The 25,537-nt window shown below is 37.1% G+C and overlaps 3 protein-coding genes and 1 long non-coding RNA gene across 6 annotated transcripts; 3 read left to right on the forward strand and 1 right to left on the reverse strand.

Moving 5' to 3' along the window:
• Nucleotides 1-1,703: 1,703 nt before the first annotated feature.
• Nucleotides 1,704-5,201, forward strand: LOC122031800. 2 transcript variants are annotated; one of them, XM_042590951.1, is made up of 7 exons: nucleotides 1,704-1,968; nucleotides 2,075-2,261; nucleotides 2,415-2,529; nucleotides 3,188-3,820; nucleotides 4,053-4,227; nucleotides 4,666-4,718; nucleotides 5,016-5,201. In XM_042590951.1, exons 2-6 carry the CDS (start codon nucleotides 2,179-2,181, stop codon nucleotides 4,689-4,691), a joined length of 1,032 nt encoding a protein of 343 aa, XP_042446885.1. In that variant the 5' UTR covers nucleotides 1,704-1,968; nucleotides 2,075-2,178; the 3' UTR covers nucleotides 4,692-4,718; nucleotides 5,016-5,201. The 2 variants fall into 2 exon arrangements, with proteins under 2 accessions (XP_042446885.1, XP_042446884.1); XM_042590950.1 differs by having other exon boundaries at nucleotides 1,718-1,968; nucleotides 2,078-2,261.
• Nucleotides 5,202-7,091: 1,890 nt separating this feature from the next.
• LOC122031801 lies at nucleotides 7,092-10,161 on the forward strand. The gene is made up of 3 exons (XR_006125869.1): nucleotides 7,092-8,034; nucleotides 8,459-8,524; nucleotides 9,779-10,161. It is a non-coding gene; the product is annotated as an uncharacterized LOC122031801 (long non-coding RNA).
• A 1,888-nt stretch (nucleotides 10,162-12,049) lies between these two features.
• Nucleotides 12,050-15,534, forward strand: LOC122032403. Of its 2 annotated transcripts, none has more exons than XM_042591693.1 (7): nucleotides 12,050-12,305; nucleotides 12,412-12,598; nucleotides 12,752-12,866; nucleotides 13,524-14,156; nucleotides 14,388-14,562; nucleotides 15,001-15,053; nucleotides 15,349-15,534. In XM_042591693.1, the coding sequence occupies exons 2-6, from the start codon at nucleotides 12,516-12,518 to the stop codon at nucleotides 15,024-15,026; spliced, it is 1,032 nt and encodes a 343-aa protein (XP_042447627.1). In that variant the 5' UTR covers nucleotides 12,050-12,305; nucleotides 12,412-12,515; the 3' UTR covers nucleotides 15,027-15,053; nucleotides 15,349-15,534. The 2 variants fall into 2 exon arrangements, with proteins under 2 accessions (XP_042447627.1, XP_042447628.1); XM_042591694.1 differs by having other exon boundaries at nucleotides 12,415-12,598.
• Nucleotides 15,535-18,084: 2,550 nt separating this feature from the next.
• Nucleotides 18,085-24,246, reverse strand: LOC122031667 (NADPH--cytochrome P450 reductase 3-like). Its single transcript, XM_042590756.1, has 18 exons — nucleotides 23,719-24,246; nucleotides 23,587-23,646; nucleotides 23,426-23,502; nucleotides 23,286-23,343; nucleotides 23,118-23,201; nucleotides 23,001-23,037; nucleotides 22,597-22,666; nucleotides 22,257-22,448; nucleotides 22,067-22,159; nucleotides 20,926-21,151; nucleotides 20,762-20,845; nucleotides 20,522-20,673; nucleotides 20,341-20,437; nucleotides 19,609-19,758; nucleotides 19,404-19,481; nucleotides 19,192-19,314; nucleotides 18,990-19,103; nucleotides 18,085-18,463 (listed from the first exon to the last, which is right to left on the reverse strand). The coding sequence occupies exons 1-18, from the start codon at nucleotides 24,046-24,048 to the stop codon at nucleotides 18,383-18,385; spliced, it is 2,106 nt and encodes a 701-aa protein (XP_042446690.1). The 5' UTR covers nucleotides 24,049-24,246; the 3' UTR covers nucleotides 18,085-18,382.
• Nucleotides 24,247-25,537: the final 1,291 nt, after the last annotated feature.

Consider the following 25,537-nt stretch of genomic DNA (forward strand, 5'->3'; position numbering starts at 1 on the left):
CCTTCCCTAACTACCACCCACTTTAACTGAACCAATCATGACCAACTCATCTGGGCTCTACTTGCTCCATTGAACTATTCTAGTCTACAACTCTGCACATTGAGACTTGGGGTAAGGAAAATGGTTATGTTCTTGGTGCTAAGACAAGATAACATGGAAAACCATGAGCCTATGGTTGAAGTTGATGAGTATGATCCCATTTCTCAATGCCAGTATGAATGAGAAATGTGAGTGCTGGTTGCATGGTGGCCATATACATTCATCATGTAATCGGCTGAGACCCTCCATGATTTGCGTGGGCTGTTCTACTGTCTTTGCTATTAGAGGTGGTCATATATGATATAACCCATATATCATTAGTGGGACCATTTAACAACCACAGCATCCACGTCGTTGAGGAACAAAGCCTCATCAAGCCATGCGATTTGATTTTTTTCGAATCTCAAAGCAATGCGCCCTAGTCGGCAGCCGTCCGAAGAAAAAATGGGAGATATTGAGTAGCTGACTAGCAGACTAGCTGGTAGTGCGGTGGATGGGAGTGGCCCTTTCGGTAACAGCCTGTCCTTGTGAAGGAAATATTCACTTCGCCCCTATAATTTTATTCAAAATCTGCTTTCGTTGTTTCTTATGGTCTCAAGTTTGTTGCATTTTGCTTTATTTAATTGGTCTGCCACATTTGTTGGATTTTTACGTACTTTATAAATGCTAACTCAACTTGAGAAATCAAACCTTGAACATATTTATGAGTTGAACTTAAATGTCATAAGTTGGGTTAGAATAACATATTTAAATACGATCCGTTTTAATAGTATTCTAGCATCCCAATGGTAATCAAACTTTAATTAGTAGTAATGCCCATTTAACTCATCTACTTAGGGTTTGTTTATCGAATAAAAATTAGGAGTAAAAGATAGGTAAACAAAACCTCTTATGTTCAAAAGAATACCTATTGACTATATAGAAAAAATCATTCGATTTGAGGAGACAAATTTAAAGAATAATTTTCTTTTCACCACTCCTTTCTATTTTTAAATATTTTCTTTTTAAATTTATGATTTGTACATAGAAATCAAACTTGAAGGGAGCGTTGGCGTGATTTGAAGGTATGGATTCGAATCACAAAAATTTATTCTTAAATTCTCACCAATGATAGGAAAAGGTGAAATTTATCATCCAGCGATTTCACACGATGGATCTCATGATATATGAGAATTTAAATTCACCAATGATAGAAAAAAGTGAAATTTGTCATCCAACGGTCTCACACGATGGATCCCATGATGGGTGAGAATTTTTTTAAATTCTCACCAAAAGAAAAAAAATGATTAATCAGGTTAGGTAACATCGAGCCTGGGTGATCGACCCAGTCCCACAAAAGTTTTCCACCTAGCCCGGTCCTACGAAAATTTCCCACCGACCACCAGGGTAAATCAGGAAGTGCTCGTAGTGGGCAGTTCAAGAGTCCAGCATCCTTTAGTTGCGTGTTCCATTTGGAAAATTTTTTTTATAAATTTATTATAACTAAAACTCGAATCGTGAATATTCGAATGACAATTTGAATATCCTATCATTACACCATAACTCCGGAGGCTCTCACCAAAAGATGAAAGCGGAGATGAAATGAAATGAAATAATTTCAAGAACTCGGGGAGTGAATATTAAAATTCATTAAATACCGAGTAATGAAGTGGGAATTTTGTTAATTCTCGGAGGGGTCAAGTATAATTTTCTCCAGTTGGAGAGGTGGGCGTCTCACCTGCCATATTTCCGCCGACGCCAGCATCAATGGCGACGAGGCCGATGACAAGGATTTGAGACCAATCGAGAAGGGAGAGTGTGGGGAGCGAGGAGGGGGGAGGGAGTTTGATTCCTTCTGGTGGATCGCCCTCTCTCTCCGCTTCCGTTGCTTGCTTCGATTTCTCAGCGGTTCGATCGCTTGGGCGTGGAGGAAGCGTGGAGGAATTCCAGGTAAAGAAAAGATTTTATTTTCCCCTTTATCTCTTACGTTTTCTTCTATTCTTGATTGATTCAAGGATTACGTTTATTATTTGGTTTCTTCCTGTTTCGGATCCAGAAGGCAGGCATCGCGGCGTTGGAGGTGGAATTGGGGGTTTCTTGCCACCCACATTGATTTGGCGGCGCATTGGGTTTCGTTTGGGGATCTTCATCAGGTTCTTGATGGCGGTGGGGAGCAGCTTCGATCATTGGCAGAAGGATGTGTTCTTTTCCGCCGCGGAGGAGGTCCAGGAATCTGCCGATGCGTATGCCCTTATCTTGATTTTGGAGTTTCATGTTGATTGATTCGTGAACAACAGTGAACCGATGGATTTCTGATGGCAAAGGAAACTCTTTTGTTTTGCGATTGCAATTTGTTGATGAATGTTGCATTTGGTGGTCATCGTTGTTCGTTGCAGATTGGAGTCTCTGTACAGAATTTGGATGCGATATCTCAAAGATGGATTTCCTTCTGGAGCAGAAGATGAGTTGCGCAGGGAACTTCATATTGCTCTTGGCACCGCAAAGTGGCAGGTAGTTCTTTCTGCCCAGCATTAAATATTTGCTTTTGTTCAAAAATTGAATTGCGAAAAGTAGGGTTGTAAACGTGCCAAGTTTTGTGGTGTTTAGACTTGTTTGATAAGGTAATAGAGTCAAGTCAAGCCCAACCTAAAATGAACCAAGCTATTGAAATGGTCGTTCAAGTTTAGCTTGATTTCTTTTTTATAAGCTTGAGTTTGATTCAAGCTTGGCTTAAGTTTGGCTTGTTTATATGTTATCGAGCTCTCAATTTGAGCTTGTTTGATTGATTAAAACTTTTATATTTTTAAATTTGTTTGGTTGACTATTGAGTTTGATAATACAAGTTTGTTTGTTGATTTTGAAAGTTTTATTTATTTATTTATTTACCAATGTTGATAAGAGTTCACAAACTTTGTTCGCGAACATTTGTTCAGGAACAATGTACAATCTCTATTTATGAGCATTCATGAGTTGAGCATATACGTGTTCAAACTTGTTCATCAAATTATTCACACTTATTCATTTAATTGATGCGTGTATTGAACGAACATAAACTAACTCTTACCAAGCTGAACAACAAACTTACTTATGAACATTTGATTCGTTTACCGCCCTAGCGAAAAGTAGTGGTAGTTTTTGTTGACACTAAATCTTGATGTTGCATTTGCAGCTAGAGGAGTTTGAGAAGGCTGTCAGATTGAGTCATGAAAACTATCCATCCGAGGCACAAACAATAACCAGACATGAACATTTCATGGGGGCGATTGGGAACCAAATTTCTCATATAGAGAAGGCTGTTAGAGATGAAGGGAAACAACCTCTGCGATGGATACAGTTAAATGCTGAAGAGCAAGATGATTTTGCTCTTTTCCTCTCTGAGGTGCCTCTGAATCTGCAAGATTCATCGCAAGGAAATTCTTGGTCTGAATGTGCGAAGGGCTCAAAGGACACAGTTGTTGCTAGTAATGGTTCAAGGCATGCAATGGAAGTGGCAATGAGGGAACCTCACAAAAGTGTGGAGCAGTTAAGGGGACTGGGGAGGACATCAAGTTCGGTGGATGAGAGTTCTTGGAAGATTGAAGTATCTGATGACATAGAAGCAGATAGTCGTCAATCAGTCGAACCAATACCAGAGATGCGAATCAATCCATCTATTCTCAGTCGTCTTTGGAAAAGTGTTGAATCCTCGAGGCTTAGGTTGTTCAGGAATAGCTCCAAGAAATTAAAATCCGAAGAGCAGCTTCAATTCAGACATGGGTTCTTAAATTACATGGACATGACGAGGATTGCTTGTCTAGCTCAGGTTAGATTCTATCATTGGACATGTAAATTCAGTTTGCTGAATGTATCTAAAAAACACGAAACCATTTCAATTCTGCTATGCCAATTACTTGCTTTGGTTTGCATTGAAGGTGCCATTTTTAGTATGAACAAGTGCATTCTTAGCTTTTCTTGTTTGAAGATGTTTAATGATAGTTTTCATTTGCGGGCATTGTGATTATTGTATAATTATCATGCCTTGTGTGTTTGAGCAGCGAATTAGCAGGTTAACCGAAAGAAGTAGGGGTTGTTTTAAAGCTACTAGTTCTCAGCAACTTGCAGCGAGGATAGAAGTCGTCCAAAGACAAATACCGGGAAGTCAATACCAAATGCAGTTCGGTCCATCACTAAGGCTCGCTTTCTTGCTACTGCTAAGTATAATATTGATCGGTGAGTTGTTCTTCAAAATAGCTAGAACTGTTAATGCCTATGCCATACGATGACGACAACATCAATGAGCTATTAGCCATGTTCTTGCTGATCGTTGCTTGTATTCCTACATCGCTGTCATCTATCGTCCCTAATGATTTGATCTCTATGCGAGGTTTATCTCCAAATTTGCTTCTTAGTGAGTTGGTCTTCATGATCACGATAACTGTTAATGCCTCCTACGCTATATGATGAGATTGAGAAGCTATTAGTCATATTCTTACTGATCCTTGCTTGCATTCATGTCTTTGTTCCAACTATTTGATGTCAGGCTACATGAATCTTGAACCCTATGCCAGGCTTTGTTTGGTGTCGGCTACATCGATCCAAATTTTTCTTCTGATGGAACTCGCTATAAATTTTTACAAGCTTACTAAACAATGCTTCATTTGCTTGCAGTGCCGTTTGTTTTGTACTCTACATGAAGGCTCCGAAATTTATGCTGGAAGAAGGTACTTTACCTGATCAAGCTAAATTCTTGCCAAGTCAAGCACTCGTGAAAATGCATCGAAAGTTCAATCCCTATCGCGTTTACTATCCTGTCGTAGACCCATTTAGTGACAGCTCTCTGTATCGAGACATATCAGCATTCACATAAGCATGTTCCATTCATTTTGTATCGATATCAAATGGCAAAGAATTAGTTAAACCCTTGAATTTTTAGTCTCCGCGAAACTATAGTTACAATTTTATCCTTGCTTGTTCGATATTGTCCCGACAACTAACAACTTGCCTGATTTACTGAACAGGGTACTGCTGCAAATTGATACGAACAAGTGATAGGAGTTTGCATCTCGACGCACAACAGTCTATTGTTATATTCTTTGTATTTAATCCAATTTGTTAAAACTTCATCAGCAGTGTATCAAAGTAAATGCATTGTGAATTTGAAATTAGGGTTCAAAATGTTGATGTTTCATTGTTGCAAATCAAAACTGAATTGAACTCACTATGTCACCTCATTTTCAAACTGAAATCAAATATTTATAAAATATTTTTTTTAAAATAGATGGATTTGAAGGTAATACATAAATATAACAAAATGATATAACAAGTAATCCATATGCGTTCACTTAGCTCCAACTGAAACCTAACCTAACAACTCAAAAATGGGATGAACACATCTTTTGTGCATATAAGAATCTGGCTAGAATTCGTTAAACCTATCGAGGAGTCATCGCTTTTTTGGCCTTGCGATCGTAAGGTGTATTTATATCTTTCTAACTTGTGTATATTTTGCAAAAAGTGCCCTACATCTGATTTGCTTACCACTATACTAACAATTATAAAGGTCACCCAACCTGCCCTGAGGCAATGGTTGAGTGATAAGGTATCTTCTTCAATTTTTTAAGCATATATGGATCGAATCCTAGGGTTCGGTAAATTAATGAATAAATTTGTCTTAATAGGCGGTTGATCTAAGAACGCTGAGTTGATTAGCCATCCTCACTTTTTTTGTTTATTTTTTTAAACTCCTCGATTATGTCAATAAACTTTTCTATTTAGAGTTTAAGAGTTGGGTTTTGATCTGCTGTGTGGCGGCGTCCACGACTGAAGGCACGAGCTCACATGTGTTGACTGCCATGTGGACCCTGTGCCCTCAGCCGCGGATGCTACCGCGCATCAAAACATTACTCTCTCTCTATATATATATATATATAGGTCATTGTTATGATGGATGCTCCCTGTGCACTAAGAGTGCACGAGTGCATGATATATAGTGTTTTGATATGCTAGGTGACGTGTGTGGTCACCTCTCATGTAAGGAAGCTCCTTCTATCATTGGAGGCCTCTCCATGCGTGAGAGGTGCCCATGCGTGTTGCTCATGCACATCGCCGAGTATATATATATATATATTTTAAGAATATATTTTATATTTAAAAAATATTAAAATTATATTGACACATTATAATACTTACTGCTCGATCTAAAATTAAAATCTAAATAAGATTTAAGATTTTAAACCATACATCCAACTTCTAAAAATCGATCTAAAATATATTATTATTTCTTCATACTTTGTCGGCTACATTAATGAGGGGTGCCACATCGACACATCCCTCATAAGTTGAAAGATTTTGTTTCCAGTTAGGTGGCTTGCCATGGTAAGCCAACATGTTTTTGCCGTATGCCAGGCTTTTACAGTGTTCACACAATTTCTGCCTTTCTTGGCTGTCGGTTTAGCGGTGCAGTAAAATTTTTTGCTTAACAGGGCTGAGTTTCCTGGAATAGGTGGTGCCTTCTCACTCAGCATGATTTTCCTCCTGCCTTCTTCCTCCTTACTTCAGCGAACATTTCACTTAATGATGGCAAAGGATTTCTGCCCAGAATTGTTCCCCAACTTCATTCAATTCGCGATTAAGCCCCGCTAAAAACACATAAACTTGGTCACTTTTCATACGCTTGTGATACTTCAAGCTATCATTTTTGCACTCCCATTTATTATCATAGCACAAGCCCAGCTCTTACCACAGCCCTTTCATTTCATTATAGTACTCTATGACAGTTTTTTCTCCTTGTCTAGACTGCCTGAGTCTAGTCTTTAAATCAAATATCTGGGATGAGTTCTCTAAATCGGAGTAAGTCTCACAAACAGCCTCCCATACCTCTTTTGCAGTGGGTAGGAATAAATATGTCCTTCAATTGAAGGTTCCATTGGGTTGACGAGCCACGCGATTACCATGGAGTTCTCATATTTCCAGCCTTTCACTTTGGATCGTCTTGTTTGGCTCTACGATTTCTCTTGTCAGGTAACCCAAACGTCCTTTTCCGTCGATAACAAGCTTGATTGACCGAACCCACTCCAAGTAATTTTTACCATTCAATTTGTGGATGGTCGATTGAATTGAGGAGCTTTCGAATCCAGCAATATTTGTAGGAATATGTTTGGTGTTAGAGCACCTTTCGCACCATCACTCATGCCTGAAGATATTGTACTTTGGTCCTCGAACTTCGATTTGGATATGCTCGTCTCCTTTTTCCCGTTTAATTTTTAGTGGGTTTGCAGAAGCCTTGGCTCTGATACCATGAAGGTTAACACGAACAATATAGGCAGCCAAATATTTGGTGTAAGAATACCTTTTTTTTTTGTATATATTTAACATAGTACAACCCTACACTATATATACAAAGTTTATTTCCATTTGTATTCACAATCCTAGCCATAATTAGTAGACACACCATAAGGAATAAAATATCAATCAAATATTCTTATATTAATTGAATATATTATTTCCTTTTCTACAGATGATCTTTGTATAATGGTAGCTCAGTTCAGTTGTACTAATTCATGCACTCGATGGTTTCTATTGTTTTTGCTGCTCCAAACTAAGAATAGTAATCATCATCTCTCGCTGTTCTTTTATGAAGATTTATTTGATATAGTTAGCTACTATTGTCTTTCTTAATCAAGCCAGCTACAAACTTCCAATCATCTCATGTTTAATTTTTCTGTATAAGTTGTCTTCTTTTGGCGGCTCTGATTGTTTAAGAAGCTGCATTTTAGGTATTCCCTTGAGCATGATAATTCTATGGAGAAAATCTAGTTACCAAATTCACATGGAACACCTACTTGCTCACGGCTTCTCTGTATATTATAATTCTGTTTCGTATGTTTATTTCCATTACTTTTAAAGTTTAGGATCTATCTTATTTACCTCCTTGTTGATCCTATTCAAAAATTACAAATTCTTCACTATCTGAAACAATATTTGAATCAGGTTCTTAGGCTAAAGAGTGCTATGGCTGATATCTATCAGAAGCTCAAGGTATAATGTCCTTTTTCATCTATTAATACATCTTTTAAATAGGAGTTTGTATGGGTAGGTTCTCTATATTCATGCGTATAGGAAGAGAAATACAGATTAACTGAAAATGTTTACTTTTTTCTGCACGACTTTGCTAAAATCTCAATTTACTTGTTTCTTTGAGATCTGCGGTGAGGGTTAGAAGAAAAGAATTCTGCATAATTTATACTCAATTTTAGCAAACTATGTTAGCAAAATTGAGGCAACTTTCAGAGGCCCTTTTTTTTGGCCAATCTTTTAACATTTGGGAGGAATTTTCATCTGAGATTTTAGATCTTTGATATCATCTTTGAATTTTGGGATATTGATTTTATTTCCTTTTTCTTTTTTTATATGGTATCTTAAAGCTATCTGCACTTAATATTTCCTTTCTCTGCATTTCCAGGCCATAAAGGACGTGCAGTCAGATTTCCGGCATCAAATCTCTCTTCTTATTCAGCCCATGCTTCAGGTACATCATACCTTCATAGTTGCTTAGTCTCATGCAGTAGCTGGATCTTAATAAACAAAAGTACATGTTTTTTAGAATTGCTCTTGATCTTAGAATTAACTTTCATATATTTTTAAAGATAAGTAATTCAGTTTAGAAAAGAAAAACAAACACTTCTAATTATTAGGAATGTTTCCCATTTTCATTGCTTCATGATTGCTATAAGGTTAAGGGGATTACTGAGAACATTTGTTTAACTGTTTAGCTGCAATATCATCAATCCCAGCTTCCATAGTCATTTGTTTGTTCATTTTTTTCTTACATTAGCACCAAAAATGTCTTATTCAATTTAGAATGAATATGAGCATAGTAACTCAAGTAGTTGGTAGAAACTTTCATCAAGAGCAACAATTAAATCTTTTTCTTAAAAAGAATTAGATATAAAATTACACTGGTCTAAAATAGCATATTCGCAGAAAAAAAAGGAAGATAAAAACCATATCACATGCCTAAGCATCAAGAGAGATTTTAGGTTCTGATTATTTCATTTCTGCATTTTTAATTTTTTCCTGTAAAACATCCTTTCTCTTTCCTTTTATTATTATTATTTTTTTTTCACAAATTGGCTAGAAAAAGTATATGCAAATGAAATTATGTGGGAGGAGATATCCTGGTCCACAAAAATATGGATCAAGGATGGACCACATCGAATTGCGGCCGGATCGTGACGGCGATCTGGCCACAATTGATTGTGATCCCTCCTTGGGTTCATTGTTCCTCTAGGTTATAGTTTGGGTTGGGACGGGTGGTCAGAGGGCACCCCCGCTTGATGACTAGCAACCTGGTCACTTGTCCACCACCAACGGCCTTCGGGCGGCCTCCGGCCACCCGTTCTGACCCAAATTATAATATGGGGAGAGGGACGTTGAACCTGGGGAGGGATCGCAATCAATTGCGGCCGGATTACCATTAGGATCCGACCGTAATTCAATGTGGTTCATCCCTTGGTCCATGAAAATGTGGACTAGGCGATCTGGTCTCAAATTATGTAGGCTTGCACTCTGCTAAATCTGGATCATTTGGTCATTGTAACCAGTTTGACAAAGATAATAACCAGTATTCATTTCCAGATTACATGTTTGATGTTACCTTAGAGCCTTTCCTCATTCAAGATCGATGCTGTTAATTTTATCCCATCTCTCTGCCTAATCAGCTTATCGTTTCAGTTTCAAATATCAGTGTTTACACCCTTATCCTCGCTTTCCATCATTCTAGGCTCTGGATGCCGCGTTTGCTCATTACGATGCAGAAGAACATAAGCATTCAGCAAAAATGGAGCCAAACCGAATGGTTTTGTTCAGTAACAATGTTTTTTTTTTCATCTGTACATTTAATTAAATTTTGATATAAACATATTCTTGGAGCAACTTTAAACCGAAGAGAGGAGAGAAGACTTCACATCGACAGTTATGCTTCAAATGTTTATGGCACTTCCTGCATCCACGGTAATCCGGTGAATTTTTGAATCTGTTGGATCACTTGCCGCTTGATTGGTTTTCGGCCATCATATTCTTTCTAGTTCCACATTGTGCATGCTGCTACATGTAACCCATGTATCAAGATTATGACAAGGAAACAGTTGTGACTCTTAATATGCTGACAGTTTGTCGCCTTTCCCCATGTATTCTTAGTTCATCGATCCTTCCCTAACTACCCACTTTAACTGAACCAATCATGACCAACTCATCTGGGCTCTACTTGCTCCATTGAACTATTCTAGTCTACAACTCTGCACATTGAGACTTGGGGTAAGAAAAATGGTGAACCAATCATCAAGCTCGGAGGCTCCTGTCGATTACTCGGTGCTAAGACAAGATAACATAGACAGCCATGAGCCTATAGTTGAAGATGATGAGTATGTATGTTGTCATTTCTCAATGCCAGTATGAATGAGAAATATGTGAGTGCTGGGTAAGTTGCAAGGTGGCCATATACATTCATCGTGTAATTGGCTAAGCCCCTCCATGATTTGCGTGGGCTGTTCTACTGTCTTTGCTATTAGAGGTGGTCATATATGATATAACCCATATATCATTAGTGGGACCATTTAACAACCACACCATCCGCGTCGTTGAGGAAAAAAGCCTCAACAAGCCATGCGATTTGATTTTTTTCGGATCTCAAAGCAATGCGCCTTAGTCGGCAGCCGTCCGAGGAACAAATGGGAGATGTTGTGGAGCAGCTGACTAGCTGACTAGCTGACTTAGCTGGTAGTGCGGTGGATGGGAGTGGCCCTTTCGGTAACAGCCTGTCCTTGTGAAGGAAATATTCACTTCGCCCCTATAATTTTATTCAAAATCTCCTTCCCTTGTTTCCTATGGTCTCAAATTTGTTGCATTTTGCTCTTTATTTAATTGGTCTGCCACATTTGTTGGATTTTTACGTACTTTATAAATGCTAACTCAACTTGAGAAATCAAACCTTGAACATATTTATGAGTTGAACTTAAATGTCATAAGTTGGGTTAGAATAACATATTTAAATACGATCCGTTTTAATAGTATTCTAGCATCCCAATGGTAATCAAACTTTAATTAGTAGTAATGCCCATTTAACTCATCTACTTAGGGTTTGTTTATCGAATAAAAATTAGGAGTAAAAGATAGGTAAACAAAACCTCTTATGTTCAAAAGAATACCTATTGACTATATAGAAAAAATCATTCGATTTGAGGAGACAAATTTAAAGAATAATTTTCTTTTCACCACTCCTTTCTATTTTTAAATATTTTCTTTTTAAATTTATGATTTGTACATAGAAATCAAACTTGAAGGGAGCGTTGGCGTGATTTGAAGGTATGGATTCGAATCACAAAAATTTATTCTTAAATTCTCACCAATGATAGGAAAAGGTGAAATTTATCATCCAGCGATTTCACACGATGGATCTCATGATATATGAGAATTTAAATTCACCAATGATAGAAAAAAGTGAAATTTGTCATCCAACGGTCTCACACGATGGATCCCATGATGGGTGAGAATTTTTTAAATTACCAAAAGACAGTTAAACAAAACTTCTTATGTTCAAAAGATAAATTTAAGCTTTCATCCTTTGTTACTTGTCAACTAAAATAAGACCCCCCCAAAAAAATACCTATTGACTATAGAAAAAATCATACGATTTGAGGAGACAAATTTAAAGAATTATTTTCTTTTCACCACTCCCTTCTATTTTTAAATATTTTCTTTTTTAATTTATGATTTGTACATAGAAATCAAACTTGAAGGGAGCCTCGGCATGTGATTTGGAGGTATGGATTCGAATCACAAAAATTTATTCTTAAATTCTCGCCAATGATAAGAAAAGGTGAAATTCATCATCTAGCGATGGGTCTCATGACATGTGAGAATTTTTAAAATTCTCATCAAAAGAAGATGAAAGAGGAGATGAAATGAAATAATTTCAAGAACTCGGGGGGTGAATATTAAAATTCATTAAATTCCGAGTAATGAAGTGGGAATTTTGTTAATTCTCGGAGGGGTCAAGTATAATTTTCTCCAGTTGGAGAGGTGGGCGTCTCACCTGCCATATTTCCGCCGACGCCAACATCAATGGCGACGAGGCCGATGACAAGGATTTGAGACCAATCGAGAAGGGAGAGTGTGGGGAGCGAGGAGGGGGGAGGGAGTTTGATTCCTTCTGGTGGACTGGATCGCCCTCTCTCTCCGCTTCCGTTGCTTGCTTCGATTCCTCAGCGGTTCGATCGCTTGGGCGTGGAGGAAGCGTGGAGGAATTCCAGGTAAAGAAAAGATTTTATTTTCCCCTTTATCTCTTACGTTTTCTTCTATTCTTGATTGATTCAAGGATTACGTTTATTATTTGGTTTCTTCCTGTTTCGGATCCAGAAGGCAGGCATCGCGGCGTTGGAGGTGGAATTGGGGGTTTCTTGCCACCCACATTGATTTGGCGGCGCATTGGGTTTCGTTTGGGGATCTTCATCAGGTTCTTGATGGCGGTGGGGAGCAGCTTCGATCATTGGCAGAAGGATGTGTTCTTTTCCGCCGCGGAGGAGGTCCAGGAATCTGCCGATGCGTATGCCCTTATCTTGATTTTGGAGTTTCATGTTGATTGATTCGTGAACAACAGTGAACCGATGGATTTCTGATGGCAAAGGAAACTCTTTTGTTTTGCGATTGCAATTTGTTGATGAATGTTGCATTTGGTGGTCATCGTTGTTCGTTGCAGATTGGAGTCTCTGTACAGAATTTGGATGCGATATCTCAAAGATGGATTTCCTTCTGGAGCAGAAGATGAGTTGCGCAGGGAACTTCATATTGCTCTTGGCACCGCAAAGTGGCAGGTAGTTCTTTCTGCCCAGCATTAAATATTTGCTTTTGTTCAAAAATTGAATTGCGAAAAGTAGGGTTGTAAACGTGCCAAGTTTTGTGGTGTTTAGACTTGTTTGATAAGGTAATAGAGTCAAGTCAAGCCCAACCTAAAATGAACCAAGCTATTGAAATGGTCGTTCAAGTTTAGCTTGATTTCTTTTTTATAAGCTTGAGTTTGATTCAAGCTTAGCTTAAGTTTGGCTTGTTTATATGTTATCGAGCTCTCAATTTGAGCTTGTTTGATTGATTAAAACTTTTATATTTTTAAATTTGTTTGGTTGACTATTGAGTTTGATAATACAAGTTTGTTTGTTGATTTTGAAAGTTTTATTTATTTATTTATTTACCAATGTTGATAAGAGTTCACAAACTTTGTTCGCGAACATTTGTTCAGGAACCATGTACAATCTCTATTTATGAGCATTCATGAGTTGAGCATATCGTGTTCAAACTTGTTCATCAAATTATTCACACTTATTCATTTAATTGATGCGTGTATTGAACGAACATAAACTAACTCTTACCAAGCTGAACAACAAACTTACTTATGAACATTTGATTCGTTTACCGCCCTAGCGAAAAGTAGTGGTAGTTTTTGTTGACACTAAATCTTGATGTTGCATTTGCAGCTAGAGGAGTTTGAGAAGGCTGTCAGATTGAGTCATGAAAACTATCCATCCGAGGCACAAACAATAACCAGACATGAACATTTCATGGGGGCGATTGGGAACCAAATTTCTCATATAGAGAAGGCTGTTAGAGATGAAGGGAAACAACCTCTGCGATGGATACAGTTAAATGCTGAAGAGCAAGATGATTTTGCTCTTTTCCTCTCTGAGGTGCCTCTGAATCTGCAAGATTCATCGCAAGGAAATTCTTGGTCTGAATGTGCGAAGGGCTCAAAGGACACAGTTGTTGCTAGTAATGGTTCAAGGCATGCAATGGAAGTGGCAATGAGGGAACCTCACAAAAGTGTGGAGCAGTTAAGGGGACTGGGGAGGACATCAAGTTCGGTGGATGAGAGTTCTTGGAAGATTGAAGTATCTGATGACATAGAAGCAGATAGTCGTCAATCAGTCGAACCAATACCAGAGATGCGAATCAATCCATCTATTCTCAGTCGTCTTTGGAAAAGTGTTGAATCCTCGAGGCTTAGGTTGTTCAGGAATAGCTCCAAGAAATTAAAATCCGAAGAGCAGCTTCAATTCAGACATGGGTTCTTAAATTACATGGACATGACGAGGATTGCTTGTCTAGCTCAGGTTAGATTCTATCATTGGACATGTAAATTCAGTTTGCTGAATGTATCTAAAAAACACGAAACCATTTCAATTCTGCTATGCCAATTACTTGCTTTGGTTTGCATTGAAGGTGCCATTTTAGTATGAACAAGTGCATTCTTAGCTTTTCTTGTTTGAAGATGTTTAATGATAGTTTTCATTTGCGGGCATTGTGATTATTGTATAATTATCATGCCTTGTGTGTTTGAGCAGCGAATTAGCAGGTTAACCGAAAGAAGTAGGGGTTGTTTTAAAGCTACTAGTTCTCAGCAACTTGCAGCGAGGATAGAAGTCGTCCAAAGACAAATACCGGGAAGTCAATACCAAATGCAGTTCGGTCCATCACTAAGGCTCGCTTTCTTGCTACTGCTAAGTATAATATTGATCGGTGAGTTGTTCTTCAAAATAGCTAGAACTGTTAATGCCTATGCCATACGATGACGACAACATCAATGAGCTATTAGCCATGTTCTTGCTGATCGTTGCTTGTATTCCTACATCGCTGTCATCTATCGTCCCTAATGATTTGATCTCTATGCGAGGTTTATCTCCAAATTTGCTTCTTAGTGAGTTGGTCTTCATGATCACGATAACTGTTAATGCCTCCTACGCTATATGATGAGATTGAGAAGCTATTAGTCATATTCTTACTGATCCTTGCTTGCATTCATGTCTTTGTTCCAACTATTTGATGTCAGGCTACATGAATCTTGAACCCTATGCCAGGCTTTGTTTGGTGTCGGCTACATCGATCCAAATTTTTCTTCTGATGGAACTCGCTATAAATTTTTACAAGCTTACTAAACAATGCTTCATTTGCTTGCAGTGCCGTTTGTTTTGTACTCTACATGAAGGCTCCGAAATTTATGCTGGAAGAAGGTACTTTACCTGATCAAGCTAAATTCTTGCCAAGTCAAGCACTCGTGAAAATGCATCGAAAGTTCAATCCCTATCGCGTTTACTATCCTGTCGTAGACCCATTTAGTGACAGCTCTCTGTATCGAGACATATCAGCATTCACATAAGCATGTTCCATTCATTTTGTATCGATATCAAATGGCAAAGAATTAGTTAAACCCTTGAATTTTTAGTCCGCGAAACTATAGTTACAATTTTATCCTTGCTTGTTCGATATTGTCCCGACAACTAACAACTTGCCTGATTTACTGAACAGGGTACTGCTGCAAATTGATACGAACAAGTGATAGGAGTTTGCATCTCGACGCACAACAGTCTATTGTTATATTCTTTGTATTTAATCCAATTTGTTAAAACTTCATCAGCAGTGTATCAAAGTAAATGCATTGTGAATTTGAAATTAGGGTTCAAAATGTTGATGTTTCATTGTTGCAAATCAAAACTGAATTGAACTCACTATGTCACCTCATTTTCAAACTGAAATCAAATATTTATAAAATATTTTTTTTTTACGAATATGAGGAAATGGTAGAACAAATAGATGGATTTGAAGGTAATACATAAATATAACAAAATGATATAACAAGTAATCCATATGCGTTCACTTAGCTCCAACTGAAACCTAACCTAACAACTCAAAAATGGGATGAACACATCTTTTGTGCATATAAGAATCTGGCTAGAATTCGTTAAACCTATCGAGGAGTCATCGCTTTTTTGGCCTTGCGATCGTAAGGTGTATTTATATCTTTCTAACTTGTGTATATTTTGCAAAAAGTGCCCTACATCTGATTTGCTTACCACTATACTAACAATTATAAAGGTCACCCAACCTGCCCTGAGGCAATGGTTGAGTGATAAGGTATCTTCTTCAATTTTTTAAGCATATATGGATCGAATCCTAGGGTTCGGTAAATTAATGAATAAATTTGTCTTAATAGGCGGTTGATCTAAGAACGCTGAGTTGATTAGCCATCCTCACTTTTTTTGTTTATTTTTTTAAACTCCTCGATTATGTCAATAAACTTTTCTATTTAGAGTTTAAGAGTTGGGTTTTGATCTGCTGTGTGGCGGCGTCCACGACTGAAGGCACGAGCTCACATGTGTTGACTGCCATGTGGACCCTGTGCCCTCAGCCGCGGATGCTACCGCGCATCAAAACATTACTCTCTCTCTATATATATATATATATAGGTCATTGTTATGATGGATGCTCCCTGTGCACTAAGAGTGCACGAGTGCATGATATATAGTGTTTTGATATGCTAGGTGACGTGTGTGGTCACCTCTCATGTAAGGAAGCTCCTTCTATCATTGGAGGCCTCTCCATGCGTGAGAGGTGCCCATGCGTGTTGCTCATGCACATCGCCGAGTATATATATATATATATTTTAAGAATATATTTTATATTTAAAAAATATTAAAATTATATTGACACATTATAATACTTACCGTTCGATCTAAAATTAAAATCTAAATAAGATTTAAGATTTTAAACCATACATCCAACTTCTAAAAAATCGATCTAAAATATATTATTATTTCTTCATACTTTGTCGGCTACATTAATGAGGGGTGCCACATCGACACATCCTCATCACATCGGTCTCATTCTCGTTCTCGTCTTCCAAGTGAAGCATAGCTATAAGTGAACAAGCTCTCGTAGTGCCTTTCAAACTCATTGCCTGGTGCCTACGATAAGGGGCATCTTGATTAGGGATTCAAACGCCCCCAGGGCGTAGCGCGGACGATGGACGCATGGTATCTCTGCATAAACCTCCCTCCATATCCGTGGAGCCGATACTAAGGAGGCCGCTAAGATAGCGGATCTATCTTTTTTGATTAGGGATTCAAACACCGAGAATGGTAAAACTTGCGGCACTAGTAGAAAGGAACACTCTATTATCGTTTTGCCGCGCTGAATACTTCCTGTAAACCACTATTTCAGTTTATTTAGATTTTCGATCGTTTTAGGAAATTTTAGTGTGCATTACATCAGTGTTGTTTTTCAATTTATTCTGTGAACAAACTACAAACCGGGCATACATCAACCCGTACTGCTTTTGAATTATTCACTTGCATCAAATTCCATGGTTTTACTATTTTATAAACAAATATAAGGGACATAATATAAAATATTGTAACAGAACTCAGAGAGATATTTTCAAAAGAAGAAACTCCTTTTTAGAATAATAATAATAAATAAATAAATAAATACATAAATAACTAATCTCGCTAGTGATTCAAACAACATGAATGCCCTTTTTAATTTATGCTTGAAATATTTTAGTTTAGTCAGGTAGAAATACCTTTTTTAATATACCCATGAAAATTAAAACAACAATAAAAAAGAGGACATATTAAATGGATACATCACAAGTACCTCATCCGAGCTAATATATAGACCGGACAAGCATCGCACTCAGATTCGCCCTTGATTAAGAGATTGCTTGCTATATATAAGACACCATTCTTATATGTGCTGGCAGATTGGTTTGCGTAGGGTAATGAAACAGTAGTAAAGGCATATGACTTTCTAATCCTAAAAAAATTGTGGAGTATTAGTATGAAAGACATACCTACAATATAGTCATGCGGTCACAATTTGAATGCCGACGCACAAGAAACTCCCCACCAGAGACAAACACAAGTACATCGAGGATAAAAGATGTACATTTTGTGGACATGTGGTGAAAGACGACCATCTATTTGAGAATGTTCAAAGTCATCCATCAGCATTATAGAGTGACTAGATCTTTGACTAAGACTAAACACCTAGCTAAGTCCTCCATGATGCATCATGTGTGGATGGCTAGGAATCGCAATAGGTTTGGAGAATATTTACAAAGTGTGCAGTGCATATCTATAGATCTTAAGTATCTATTTACTATCTATTTACTGTATTTTGACATTTGATATATACATTTACTTATTCAAAAGAAAAAGGAAAAAATATTAATTCACCCAAAGGTAATTTTAATTTAAATCAAAATGACAAATTAAGGTGTCCTTTATGCCTTAGAATGACTAGTATAAGTACATGGGTAATAGCCTCATATAATTAAGACATTCCCTTAAGCTTCTTGCTATACTAAATAATGAAAATATGTAAATTAGCAAGACGAGCTATATATAAATGCATACACGAATATGATAATAATTATTTTAAAAAAACTATCGATCGCGCTAAAAGAATACCACAATCCAAGCAGCAAATTAATTTGGGAGGAGAAATCTTTTACTTTTGGAGAAGAGAAGCTATTGATGGAGGAGCTCTCTCTCTCTCTCTCTCACCATACATCTCTTAGGTATCTCCCTTCCATTTGCAAACTCTTGATGAAGCTTTCTGTTTTGGAGCTATCCATACCTCCCTGCAACGGCATTATCGATAGGTAATGTGGTTATCTGAAAACACTCCTATAATTAAAAACCTGTATAAACTAGATCAGACCCTGCTAATGAAGAGTCCGAGGTTTGCGACGCCCTATTCGAATAAAAAATAAGAAATCTAAGCCCCTCGTAGCTCATTGTATAGAGATATCTTCCTTTTGTATGATGAAACAAACAACTTGATGGATTGAGAATTTCCAATTTCACACTCTGACAACTCAATCTCATAATATCATTGTTGTTTGTGTTTTCGAGTATTGATATCATCTAGTTCAATTTTGACAAAGATTCACCTAGTTGTGGTGAAACTGTCAATATTACATTTTCAACAGTTTATCCTTATATTTGAGTGTATTTATATCATCTTAGTAAATTTAAATTGAAAATGTATTTTCACATACCTAGCCTATGATTCAGAATCCTTGTGTCATGCATGGTTGATTCCAATTCATTAAGGTAATTTAATCAATGTCGGCGTGTAATTAAGTTCACGGCTTGTTGGCGTACCTGCTCTTGAGCAATAGTATGAAGAACTCTGTGAACATCTCTAGCCATGCCCTTAGCATCTCCACACACGTATACATATCCGCCTTGGGAGATGATATTCCAAAGTTCCGTTGCCTGGGGCAAATTTAAGAGGTCAAGTATTAGGATAAGAGATTAGTCGACTAAATAGAACATGAGATGGATGTCAGAAGTTTTATCTAACTTTCTCAGTCATTTTATGTTGCACATATTGTTTAGTTGGACCCTCACGGGAGAAGGCTACAATCAACTCAGAAAGGGCGCCTGTTTTGACAAAATTGTTCAACTCATCCTCGTAAATGAAGTCCTGCATAATTAACAGCATCAATTGAGATGAGGACAGGAAGACAAGTCTTATAAAATTGTATTAATAAGTTGCATTATAGTTAACGAGACCATTTTGCGGTTTCTGCATCCAAAGAAGAGAATAGAATGACCAAGTTCCACCCCATCATTTTTCAATGCCAACCTTTCCTGTACATTGCAAGCATTCATGAAGTTAGAACTGGCGCCGCTTAAGAATGAATGAATCTGTTCCAAATGGCAGACAAGAGTTTTTTTTTTTTGCACAAAAAGTGAAGCTGAATAGAACAGTGGAAACCTGTAAGAAGCCCCTGAAAGGTGCCAACCCTGTGCCAGGTCCAATCATGATGATAGGTACTAAAGGATCAACAGGTAGTTTAAAGTTTGATTGCCTCACAAAAATAGGAGCCCAGCTGCATTCTTGGTTCTCTTCCAGTGGAATGGAATCCTGTCAAATAGAGAGTTCCATTTATAACACCAAAATAAGGAAGAAAACAAACTTAATAGTTTTAGTCTGGAAAACTGCCTAGAATGACTGATTCAGCCGATTCAACATTATAAAAAAAAAATGCAATAGTAATCTTATACAGGAGCAAGGACTCAATTTAGTTTCTTAAAAGAAAACAAAACCTATGCACTGATCAGGGATGAAAATGACAGAAGAAAAAATCTAAAAGTAAAAGAAGATTGCTATAGTTGAGTTAACAAAATGCATGTTGGTTCCTTGAAACAATCCAAATCATTTCAATAATATTCAATTTGATCTGTTTTACTGAGAAGGTCAAAGGTATGAGTCTGTATAAGCTTATAATCCTAATATAGTTTATTTTAGTTTAGTGTAGCTTTTGTTTCCTCATTAGTAGTTGTTAGTCTGGCACTTGGTTGCACATAGAAACGAAATTTACTAGAAATTTTATTTCATTATCCATTCCACTAGAGTATTATGTTATATATATTATTAATATTGCCTCACTTCAATTGCTCAATCATGGTAGGCAAGCACAAAAGGGTTAATGCACTAAGAAAGTACCTTCATCCAGGTGGAACAAACACCTTTATGAATCCTTCCAGTTGGTGTCTTTTCATAAACTAATGCACAAGTCACATGGATTCTACTTGATGCCATCCTGAACAGCAAACAATTGACAGTTAAGTCTTATATATGTTGAAGAAATGAAACAATGATATATGGTTACGAAATTGAGTATCACCTCGGAGAAGAGGAAATAGAGTAATATCTTGGCTGCAAACGTGGGGCTACTGCAGCAAAGAAGACTCCTAGAGGAGGCTTTGCAGAGGGAAATTCAGCCATGACTTCAAGAAGACTCCTCTGATTAGCGACAATCCATTGAGAATATTCATCCTGCACGAATGCAATTGTGCTTGAGTAAGAATTCCATGCAAACAAATATACAACAAAAAAGATAGTCATGGCCCAGAAAAATGCTAACCTTTCCAGCAGGAGAAGCCAAAAATTTAAGTCGCTCAGCATCACTAGGATCTGATGCGTGTGCAGCAAGGGCAAGTAACGCACTCTGCGAGATTAACACAAAAGACTTTATAGGGATTTATAAACAAGAAAAAACATAATGGCTGATATGAAATGAGAAGCCACCTTTTTAGGTGAATTTAGAAGATCAGAGTATCGAGTAAGAGCGGTTTTAAGAGTGCATGGAGATGGGAAAGGAGGTGACAAAGAGCCTCCAAGTGGCGTGCCATCCTCCTTGTCAGCATGAATAGAGAAATATGTGTCAGGCGAATAACCTAACAAATTTGCAGCCTCCATAACAATCTCAGAAAAGTTGTCCGCAAATACACCAACATGGTCTCCTGTTCCGTACCTGATAATAGAATGAATCCAAAATGGTTAGGAAAATTCCAAATTTATTAACCTTAAACAAGCAGGAGATTACTTCAAAAATTTAGCTACTTGTTAACAAGAGGCGAGCAAAAAAGGAAAAGCAATCCAGTGCAAGAATGCAGAACATATCAACTTTTACAATATCACAATGATCCATAATGATTAACATACAAATTGAAAAACTTAATCTTAAGAAGTATGAATGTGAAGATGAAAATAAAATGAGAGGACGTAACCACACAATCACTAAAATGGGCTTAATATTATGTGTAATAAACAATGAAAAAAAAAAGAATCTGAATTTCATTCAACATGACTGATTGCTAGACTATCCATGCAAAATTTCCTTAAAGAAAACACAAGTATTTGTGATTAAATGAGTGTCAAGAGGGTAGATGTGTCCACAAAATTATTACTCACGGAAGGCTGTCCCATGGTAATTCAACAAGCAGTTCACAAATTTAAAAAAAAGTTCCATGCAATAAGTAAAGTTCAAGAAGGATAAGTTTCACTACTATCGAGCCCCGGGACCAACAGAGTTTAGATGTCTGGTAGAAGTGTTGTATGCAAAATCAAGAACATCATTCTAAAATTTATAATTACAATAGTATCAGATATACATGGCCTTTGATTAGGCTAACAGCTGTTCTTTAATAATGACATGTATCAGATTCAGAATTATGTGATGGAACTTTAGAATTAGCTAGCATTTACACATTAGTGGCCTCAACACATTTTGCATGCATTACAGATTTCCTTCCATAATATATTTTATTATTTACTCAAAACCAAATTCCTTGATGGGGGAGCATTGCTAGAAGAAATTTAAAATGATTGTCATTGTAAAGATAAAAAAGAAATCATGATTTCAGAATGATATAATTTATACACATACGTAAGGCCAGTGCCATCTATGTCAAACTCCAAATGGATGCAGGACCGGTCTGAAGCTGAAGTATGAAGCTCTCGTCTCACAGCCACATTGGCCCTTGAAGATACACAAGTTGTGTTAGATATGCTTTTCATGTACTGGAAAATCCTAACCAGTACTGTTTTTAAATTGTCTTTGTAAAGAGCATCTCTACCTGCATGGATGTTGTATGTCATGAATAGCATGGCCATTTGCAAAACTCAAACTTTTGTCCAGATATGGAACTTCTTCAGGCTTGACAAATACAACCCGGTATTCAGGAATGGCAGCTGTATAAGGAGTAGATGCACCTGTCTCATTTTCATCCTGAAGCAACTTATCCAACTCCGGCCAAAGAAGCTCCCTCCTGAAAGTACAGTTGATATTTCATATTCCACAAAGGAGTAATGAGATAGTGATGGGCAAAAGAGAAAAAAGAACAGAAAACTGAAAAATAACTGTAGCCGACATTGGAATTTGGATGGCATGTATAAAAGTTTGCCGATACTACATACCATGCAGAGAAGTCATCCTCAATACACTGATCATCATCTCCCAACCCCACTTGGACAATGTGCTTGGCGCCTATGCAGAGGAAAAAAATATAGAAGAATATCCAAGTAAGAATGATGCTTAAATTCATTAAACACATCTACAAACTTGCACATGACTACTACATTACAGTTGTATTTATGAAACTCACAGATAACATGACTACTCAACTGTTTCTTAGTAACTCCTCATACCATGTTGACTTTACAAGTTTTTAGAGTAACAATTAGTCTACAAAACAAGTTAAATTCTCTAGAAAAATGAAATGCATGAACTTTGAGCTTGCAACTGAAGATATGATTTAAAATCAGCTTAAGGAGCATATGTGACTTAGTCAAATCACAAACTAAATAAATCGAGTATATACCTTGCTCATGAAGCAGTTCATCGACCACCACAGCAACCTTTGCAAGGACACAATACACAAATATATCAGCCAAGCAATTCCCACAAAAAGAATACTGACAATTTCATCATGCCAAACCTTATTAAAATGTTCATATTGCCGATTGCCCAAACCAAACACACCAAATTGAAGCTTTTCCAACCAGATTCCTCTCTCTTTCCCCTATAAAAACTAATAATCAGCAATCGATCAAGGCAAAAGGATTATTGGTAGAATAGATTAACTAAATGTGCATGCTTCCAGAACCTCTGTAAACCATTTGTAGAACCGGGCAGCATTATCAGTAGGCTCACCATCTCCATACCTAAAGAAAACAAAGGGATCAGCTCGAACTTTGAGGAAGCTGATTGTTTATACAAACAAAAAATTCCTGGCTTTCAACTTACGTAGCCAAGAAGAACAAAGCCAAGCTCTCCTTTTTCAGGTTCTCCTCGTACTCATCATCCTCAGTAGCATATTCGTCCTATAATTGAGGAAACTAACTACAGATCAGTCAATTAATCAGTAGTATTTCCAATTATCTGAAACAGAAGGAAGATGATCTTACGATATCCACGACTTTAAATATGGCATTAGGGTACCGTGCCTTTGCCTCCTCAGCCAGCGCCTAGAAGGGGGAAAAATCTAAAGTCATGGGAGAAAAATTCAAAAAATGAACTAATCGGATAAAAACCCTAACCTTCGCGAACCCCTCAGCCGTCCCGGTCTGCGTCCCGAAGAAGACGGTGACCTTCTTCTTCCCTTGGTCCTCCTCCTCCGCATCCATCTGGGTCTTCACCACCAGCGGCTTCGGCGGCTCGGCGGGCTTCCTCCCGCTCGATCGCCAGACGAAGAATATCGCCACGCAACCGACGAGCACGGCGACGACGGTGCTGAGGACGGCGATCAGCAGCCGGTTCTCCGCGAAGGCATCCCCGGCTCCGGAAGCGAGCCCATCTCCTCCGGAAAAGGAGGCGACGACGGCCGACAAGAGATCGAGCGGCGACGCCTTCTCGGAACCCGTCTGCATCTTGTCGGATCGAGCGGTGAAACGGAAGCACAGATCCCCGATCTCTGTCCCTCTCCGCTTCGATTTGGGAGAACGAAGGAGGTCGAGATTGGGTCGGCGATAAGGGAGGGAGGAAGGAAGGAGGAGAAGATAGAGGAGGAGACGGTGAGTCGCCCGAAGACGGCTCTCTCTCTCTCTTCTCTCTGGCTCCCGTTAGTCAACTATTTACGGCATAGCCAAAGCGGTCAACTATGAACAGCGTACAGCGGTGGTCGTTTTCGTGACGGAGAAATTTTTGTCGGGTTGACACTCGAAGTTTGCACAACGCCCCCTGTACTTCCAGAATTTAATCTAATTCCTCTTTTCACACAATTGGTTAAAATAAAATAAAATAAAATAAAATTTCACTATTTAAAGTTTAAAGTGAATTTATAGAAAATATTATAATAAATTGATAAATAATAATAACTAGTGTAATCTTGCACACGCTATAATAATATATAAATTATCTGAATCTTTAAAAATTCGAATTATTTAGATTTTCTAATGTCACCCTTATAAATCAAGAATTAATTATTTGGGTAAGATTCGTCAGACCCATACAATAGTGACGCTAGAGTAACGGGCTTCCCTATGAAAAAAATTATTTTAATTTGATATTATACTTGTCTTAGTAAAAAAAACATAGTGTTATCAATTCTAAGATATGGGACTAAAGAAAACTATATTTTTTTTATATAAAACAACCAAATAAAATTAATGATGAGAAAAATTCATAATAATACGCTGTAGCTGAGTGTCGAACTATAGATCACTGATTGTTTCGCTTGTGGAATTACTAATAAACTTTGGAATTTTTTTAGTGTAAATAGAAAAAAGGGTATTAACGTAAATGTATTTTAGGCTTCATCAAAATTAATTAATAAAAGGGGAGATTTTTAATAAAATAGTAAGATAGTAAGATAATATAATATTTCAATATAATAATATTAATATATAATAATTTTAATTACAGAACAACTGTTATACGTTATAACATTAAATTATAATTACTATAACAATCAAAAAGTAAAAGCTTACACAATTTGTACAAAATTAATAAATTTTGTATCAATTCTTAACTAATTTAAAATATTCATTAAATGTTTAATTTTTCTTTGGCAAAAAATTACTATGCTAGGATTAATATCATCTGATTTATCCTTATTTATCCTTTTTAGAGAATGTAAAATCAAGAAGGATGACTTCCAATTTTATTCCAAGTCTCAAAACTGAACAATTCGTACACTCATTTCCAATTTTTAATATTATTATATTAAAATATTTTTTAAATTCTAAATTGATAAAAAGTTAATAAAAATGTTTTTTTATATATAGTAATTTTAAATACAGAATAATTGTTACACATTTTAACATTAAATTATAATTATAACAGCAAAAAAGTAAAAACATTCTCAAGACCAAACAAAATCCTCACCCCTTAAATGTAAGAACAATTTTTGTATACATA

The sequence above is a fragment of the Zingiber officinale genome, chromosome 11A, assembly GCF_018446385.1.
Source record: "Zingiber officinale cultivar Zhangliang chromosome 11A, Zo_v1.1, whole genome shotgun sequence".
NCBI classification, from domain to species: domain Eukaryota; kingdom Viridiplantae; phylum Streptophyta; class Magnoliopsida; order Zingiberales; family Zingiberaceae; genus Zingiber; species Zingiber officinale.

Excerpts from the sequence above, each read along its gene's own strand:
- LOC122031800 (XM_042590951.1), top strand. The coding sequence starts at position 2,179 with ATGGCGGTGGGGAGCAGCTTCGATCATTGGCAGAAGGATGTGTTCTTT. Across the intron at positions 2,530-3,187 it reads TTGGCACCGCAAAGTGGCAG|CTAGAGGAGTTTGAGAAGGC; the intron begins GTAGTTCTTTCT and ends TTGCATTTGCAG. Across the intron at positions 4,228-4,665 it reads GCTAAGTATAATATTGATCG|TGCCGTTTGTTTTGTACTCT; the intron begins GTGAGTTGTTCT and ends ATTTGCTTGCAG.
- LOC122032403 (XM_042591693.1), top strand. The coding sequence starts at position 12,516 with ATGGCGGTGGGGAGCAGCTTCGATCATTGGCAGAAGGATGTGTTCTTT. Across the intron at positions 12,599-12,751 it reads GTCCAGGAATCTGCCGATGC|ATTGGAGTCTCTGTACAGAA; the intron begins GTATGCCCTTAT and ends TGTTCGTTGCAG. Across the intron at positions 12,867-13,523 it reads TTGGCACCGCAAAGTGGCAG|CTAGAGGAGTTTGAGAAGGC; the intron begins GTAGTTCTTTCT and ends TTGCATTTGCAG.
- LOC122031667 (XM_042590756.1), bottom strand. The coding sequence starts at position 24,048 with ATGCAGACGGGTTCCGAGAAGGCGTCGCCGCTCGATCTCTTGTCGGCC. Across the intron at positions 23,647-23,718 it reads CGGCTGAGGGGTTCGCGAAG|GCGCTGGCTGAGGAGGCAAA; the intron begins GTTAGGGTTTTT and ends TCCCCCTTCTAG. Across the intron at positions 18,464-18,989 it reads ATACTATTGCTCAAGAGCAG|GGAGGTATGGATAGCTCCAA; the intron begins GTACGCCAACAA and ends ATGCCGTTGCAG.